Consider the following 6,863-nt stretch of genomic DNA (forward strand, 5'->3'; position numbering starts at 1 on the left):
GGGCTCTTTCAGATTTCTACCGTTTAAGTACAGTGGGTACATGTCAGCCCCTCTAGAAGGGTGGGATCATACTCCCACACCAGTTACTGGTGTGGGGTATGATTCCAAGTTGTTTGACACCAAACACAACATGTTTTGATGCAGTCATTCCAAAGTTAGCATTTACCGCTAGGATTATAATGCACTTAAGAGTATATGGTTTAACCGCATCCACAAACAGCAACAGAGAATAGGGGTCCTGCTCATGCAGAAGCACCCCCTCACATAGTAAACCAAGCACCCTGCCCTCAGGATTGATAGGTACTGCTATAGGGGTGGCTGCTAGGTTTATATGTGTGTGTATGGTGAGATATAGGAACCTATACCTCAGTGAGGAGTACTAATACTACCTCACACAGGCCGCAGTAGCAGGCCTGTGGTGTCAGATTGAGAATGCTTCCCAGGGGTGACATAATACATGCTGCAGCCCCTGGTAGGCCTGTGAAGTATCATTGCCCTGGGTACCTAAGGTACCATATACTAGGGGCTCATAAGGTACCACAGTATCCAATCACAAGTGCATCTAGTATGCACACCAATCATTTAAGGGCGTAAGCTGATAGGCTGGGGTCCTGGATAGCAGGATCCCAGCCAGACTAGTCAAAAACCACTCAAGCAGCAGGAAAAAAGTGAGGGCAACCATATAGTCAGATTCCACCTTCCTACAACAAGTGAGACAGTATGCTAGTGTGACTCCTGCCTTTCACCTTCAGGTCAGACATTAGAAATGGATGGGTTTACTTATCCTTTTATCCAACTGAGGTTGATGAAAGTTGGGCCCTTTACTTCCGTGACAGTAACACCTGCTGTCAGTGCCTGAAGACTCTCTGTTTTTACCCCGCCCTTCACTGTTGTCTTATATTAGTTTTATCAAAGGCTCAGACTGTTACTTCCATGTTTCTTCATTTGTTTGCGGCGCTGATAGTGCTGTATCAGCTTCTTGGCGCTTGTGCTGAGGCTTAGAGCAGGTTCACCAGTTAAGAGCAGAGAACAAGGACCCTAAAACATGCATATGACTGTTGAGTTTTTAGCAGCCTGTGAATGATGAAGGGCGCATTACACCTGCTCTTGCTGGTGGCTGAGTGGGCGGGCTGTGACGTCAGCAGGAAGTCAGCAGCTGGCACCCCTGGGCATGATGCCAGGGAGGGGCTGAGCTCACTCAGCCTCAGAGCAGGCAGCGGATGCACCAGTTGTGATCTCAGCTCCGCCCTGCAGAGATGTCTTCTCCTCTGCAGTACATGGCCTTCCTGCTCCTGGTGACAGGTGTGTAACATGTTCCATTGTGTGTAACATGTTCTATTGTGTGTAATATATTAGATTATGTGTAACATGTTCTATTGTGTTTATTATACCTGGAACATCAGGTGTGTAACATGTTCTGCTGTGTTTATTTTACATGGAATGTCTATTGTGTTTTTGTCCCTGAGATATGAGGTGTGTAACATATTTAATTGTGTCTATTTTACATGGGTGTGTAAGGGGTGTTACATATTCTATTGTGTGTAACATATTCTATTGTGATTAGTTTACCTGATATTCGTGGCTGCTTTCCGAATGGAGTTCAGGGATGTCAGGTGTGTAACATGTTCTATTCTGTGTAACATGCTGTATTGTGTTTATTGTACCTGGGACGTCAGGTGTGTAACATGTTCTGTTTTGTGTAACATGTTCTATTGTGTGTAACATGTTCTATTGTGCTAACTTTACATGGAACGTCAGGTGAGAAATACGTTCCATTGTGTTTATTTTACCTGAGATGTCAGTTGGTAACATGTTCTATTGTGTGTGACATGTTCTGCTGTGTGTAACATGTTCTATTGTGTGTGACATGTTCTACTGTGTGTAACATGTTCTATTGTGTGTTACATGTTCTGCTGTGTGTATCATGTTCTATTGTGTGTATCATGTTCTATTGTGTGTAACATGCTCTGGTGTGTTTATTTACCTCATATCCTGCACCGCTGCTGTGAGTCCATCTGCAGCTGACAATAAGAGTTCTCTGATGTTTCTACATAGTCTGGTGGGTAATGCGCCTGCTGCGTGGATGCCCTGGCAGGCTCCTGTGCGCTCATCTGTGCAGAGAGCAGGAGCCCGCGCATTATTATAAATACTGTGGTGGGATAATCTGTCTGCCATAGAGTCAGATTTTAAACAGTCTCAGGCGGTTTAAATGAACAGATTTATGGTGCTAAATTACATTTCATTTGTAATCTGCAGCCACCATGTGATGTTTGTGTTGAACAAAATTATTACTAATTTAAATATACAAATGGAGATGCAAATAAGAATCCCTTTGGACCTCAGATGACAATTAAAAACCATGAATATTGACAGCCATTCAAGGGTCCTTCGAGTCTCTAAATGAACAATGTGTTAAAAGGTTTTATCTTTGTTTTGTTCTTTCTGTGTCTGTCTCCCTGATAACACCCCGGGCATTAATGCATAAATACGCCCTGCTCTGTTTTTACACCTTTAACTCTTTGTTTCAGGTAAAAGTGGGGCGCAGTCGGTGTCTCAGTCCCAGGAGAAGCTGTCGGTGTCGGAGGGGAACCCCCTGTTCATAAACTGCACCTATGAATACTCGGGGATCCCCTATCTCTTCTGGTACTTCCAACCCCCGGGTGAAGCCCCCCGACTGCTGCTGCAGGACCTCGGGGAGAAGGAGCAGAGGGGCTTCAGTGCCCCCCACATTAAGACGATGAAGTCCTTTCACCTGCGGAAGGAGAGCAGTGAAGTGGGGGATTCAGGGCTGTACCTGTGCGCCTTGAGGGACACAGTGTGTGATGAGGCGCTGGGAGCTGCACAGAAACCAGGAAACGCACCGTCCTGCACGGTGAGCCTGTGACACCCCTGAGCTGCACAGAAACCAGCCGGTGACTCTGTCCTGATCTCTGCTGCACAAAAACCAGCCAATGACACTGTCCTCTCTGTGCTGCACAGAAACCAGCCGGTAACACTGTCCTCTTCTCTGTACTGCGTAGAATCATGACAGCGCAGCCAGCGCTGTATCAAGATGGGCTCTTCTGGCGCAGCGCAGAGCCATAAGCCTTTTTCTTGTGCCTGGAGGACGCAGTTGAATTCATTTATCTGGCTACTTTTCAGAATAAGCGCTTCATTTTCAGACAACATGGGGCATATTTACAAGCCCCTATAGCCATCACAACGTCACTTTTAGTAACGTTGTGATGGCAATAGGAACTTTGCTATATTTACAAGGCAGTGTTAAGCCACTTAATGTGGCTTAACGCTGCCTTGTAAATATGCCCCCTTTCACGCTGTATTTAGCATGAAAGGGGCCGGCAATGGGTGTTGTGATGGGCGTTCCACCACAACACCCAGTGTTCATTGGCGCTGCCCCCTATTTAGAGGGGCAGTGTAAATAGGAGGCAGCGCCAGAATTAAGACCAGAGAAATCCTCGTCTTAAACAGGCGACATGAGCAGTAATGTTTTATTTCTTCTCGTTTTTGCTGTTTTGATGTGAGCTGACTTGTGCAGCACACATGGAAACAGCAAAATGCCAATGATTGTTTATGTGCAGGAAGGTCCCCCTTCCTGCACATAAACAACTGTTGGACCTGGAACATTGGCGTGGGTCTCCCTTCCATTTTTCGCTGTTGCCTCGTGTTTTTGTTGGTGTTAGTTGCTCATTGCTGTCTAGTGCCACAGTGCAAGTGCTCCCTATTGTAAATTGATGTATGATTTGTGATTCCATGATTGGTTGTTTGGTTTACCTGTCAGACCCAAGTACAGTGCACCAGGAGTGCCCAGGGCTTGTAAATCCAAATACTGCTGGTGGGCTTGCAGCACTGGTTGTGCCACCCACAGAAGCAGCCTGTAAAAGTGTGTCTAAGGTCTGCCATTGCAGAGCCTGCGTGCAGTCTGGTACTGTCATGCTGACTGGGCAAGTGCACCCACTTGCCAGTCCCTAAACCTTCCCTTTTCTTCATACCAGACACCCCTATGGTAGGCCCAAGGGCAGTGTGCATTGTAAGGATAAGGTAGGACATGCCCTGGTGTGTGTGGCATGTTCTAATAGTGAATTACAGCCATTTTCGTTTTTCACTATTGCAATGCTACCTGTTCTCCATAGGCCAGAATGGGCAGTTTGGTTATTACATTTTATAATCCTAACTGACTCAGGGAACATGGTAAACATTCGAATTCAGTATGCCTGAACTCAGAATGATAAAATACATCTTTTAGTGAAGTTAGTTTTAACATTCTGTGTTTGAAAATGCCACTTTTAGAAAGTAGGCATTTTCTTGTCTAACCATTCAAACCTGCCTCTGCTAGGCTGTGTATTCCCTGTCTGGAGTTTGAGTGACAGGGCTGGGGAATTCCAGGAGACAGGGTGAGGTGTCCCAGTGGTGAATAGAGAGATCTACATCTAGATGGGTGGGAGGAGTTGCACCTGGGACCTGAATAGGGCTGTGCCTTCCCTCCAAAATGCTGGCTCCACCTCCTGTTGTGCGTCTGATGTTTCTGCCCTGCACTCTGAAAAGAAAGAAGGAGTCAGGTAAACAAAGTGCTCCAGGACTGACCAGAACCGGTTTGAACAAGGCAAAGGCCCCTCTGCATTCAGAGGACAAAGGATTTTTGGGTATAAGTATTGGGACCCTGATCCCAAGAATTTAGATCACTTTGGGAAAACAAGAAGAACACTCTGCTGATGAGAGGAACCAAGATGAAGCTGAGGAGGAGCTATCCCTGAAACTGGGGGATTGGCCTGCAGTGGTTGCCTACTACCAAAGAGAGGATAAAGGAACTTTGTGTATACTTTTGCTCAACTTGTGAAGGATCTCCAAGGGCTTGGAAAAGAGCTTGCCTCCTGATGATGTCTCAGGAACAACAGAGTTCATCCCCCAGCTCTCAAGAGTTCTTTGGAAGTGCCTGCTGCTGTTGTTGGCCTTCTGAGGGACTGCGTGTCGCAAGGAGCTGGAAGTGCGACTCAAGAAAGAGAAGCGTGCCGCCGTCGGAGCTGTTGTTGTCGCATCGCGTAAAGGGGTGTTGTTGCTGCAGCATCGCATCGAGCAGAAGCGTCTCGCAACGTCGGAGAAGAGTGCCGCTGCCAAGGCCGCTGTCGTCGCTTCGCGTAAAGTGTGTCGCCGCTGCAGCTGAAGCATCGAGTCGAGTCTTCTCGCAACATCGGAGAAGCGTGCTGCATCTGGAAGATCTTCACGTCTTGTTTTTCTTTGCACCAAAATCTTCAACGCATCAACATCGCTGCAACACTTTCGTTGCCCTGCGTGTCACATCTAAAAGGTACATTGACTTAAAGTGTCGCATTTAAGAACTAAAGAGAACTAAGTAAAATTCTACCATCTAAAGTAACAGTATTGTGTATTTTTATCGTCTAGTGGTCTTGTGGTAAATCTATATAAAGAATACTTATTTTTTATATAAAACCTGTGTGGTGTCCCTCTGTAGTGTTGTCACTTGATTACTGTATGTGTTCACAAATGCTTTACACACTGCCTCTGAGATAAGCCTGTCTGCTCGTGCCAAGCTTCCAAGGGGGTGAGCAGAGGTTATTTTAGGTGTGTACCCCTTTACCCTGACTAGAGGAGAAGGTCCCTATTTGTCACAAGTGCATACCTGTGCCAACTAGAGAACCCCAAGTCTAACAACAACCATTTAAAAAAAATGCTGTTTTGCAACTTCTATGTGCTGCATTAAGCAACACACATAGAATTTACAAAAGGGCATTTCAAGATTGTTTATGTGCAGGAAAGGGTTCTTCCTGCACATATACAATCGTCCCCTCAACAGAGGCACTCTTGCACTATGGTACAAGGGTGCCTGCGTTGGCGCTAGGCAGCTAAAGTTTGTACCAGCGCAGGTGGAAACGCTGGGCTGCACTGTGAGAAGGTGGACTGATATATGCTGTCCACTAGTTCTAGTGGGCACCTTGTATCAGTCCAAACAACCCCTTATTGATGATAGGTTAAAGACAACCTTTATTGAAAGCTATCCTAGTGGTAGCTATGGAGAGCAGCCTTCAGGCTAAGTCTTGAAGGAATGTAAAGCAGCTTGTTTTACCAGTCTATAATCTCTTGAATGATCAAATGAAAGGACAACCACACCAGGTATATATTCAAATTATATGTATTTAGGATAAAAAACACCCCTCTAGTCTCTTTATGAGACTGGAGTTCGAAGTACTTAATTTACAAGTTAGAAATCAACAGTAATAGCACAAATACACGTTTGGGACCTAGGGGCGTGTGAGAAGTTTGCCTGGCATATGCTGGTCACTAGTTATAGTGGCCACCTTGCACCAGTCCAATTCGACTCTTGGTAGATAGGTTTAAGACAACCTTTTAAAGAAAGCTATCCTAGTGGTAGCTGTGGAGAGCAGCCTTCAGGCTAAGTCTCTGAGGAATGTAAAGCAGCTTGTTTTACCTTATAATATCTTGAATTACCAAATGAAAAGAACACCACACAGGTATATATCAAATATATATGTATTTATTCTTAGATAAACTCTACTAATCTCTTTATGAGATTATAACCCAGATACACATTCAAATGTCAACACTTCTCAATAAATTAAGCACAAATATGGCTGTAGCCCTAGGGGCGTACCAGACCATATACTAAAACAATGGTTTAACAAACTCGACTTGCAAAATGAAAAGGCCTAGGGCCTTGGTAATCGCTGGGGCTTCACTTCTGCAGTGTTAGCAGGTAAGTAATCAGCCCACGGGAGACGCGTGCAGTGTCTAAACACAGCCGCGGGTTTCCTATAGGTTTCAATGGCACAAGTCGCGGTTTGTAATTTAAAGTTTTAGGGCACTTCGGAAAAGTCAACAAGCAAGCCACT

General features: G+C 45.4%; 1 gene segment (V, D, J or C); it reads left to right on the top strand.

Annotated features, from left to right (window-relative positions):
* Nucleotides 1-1,256: 1,256 nt before the first annotated feature.
* Nucleotides 1,257-2,884, top strand: LOC146859501 (T cell receptor alpha variable 3-like). The segment is given in 2 exon segments: nt 1,257-1,302; nt 2,529-2,884. Coding segments are annotated over 2 exon segments (402 nt in total).
* Nucleotides 2,885-6,863: the final 3,979 nt, after the last annotated feature.

Source organism: Triturus cristatus, chromosome 3_2 (genome assembly GCF_964204655.1).
Source record: "Triturus cristatus chromosome 3_2, aTriCri1.1, whole genome shotgun sequence".
Classification (NCBI taxonomy): Eukaryota; Metazoa; Chordata; class Amphibia; order Caudata; family Salamandridae; genus Triturus; species Triturus cristatus.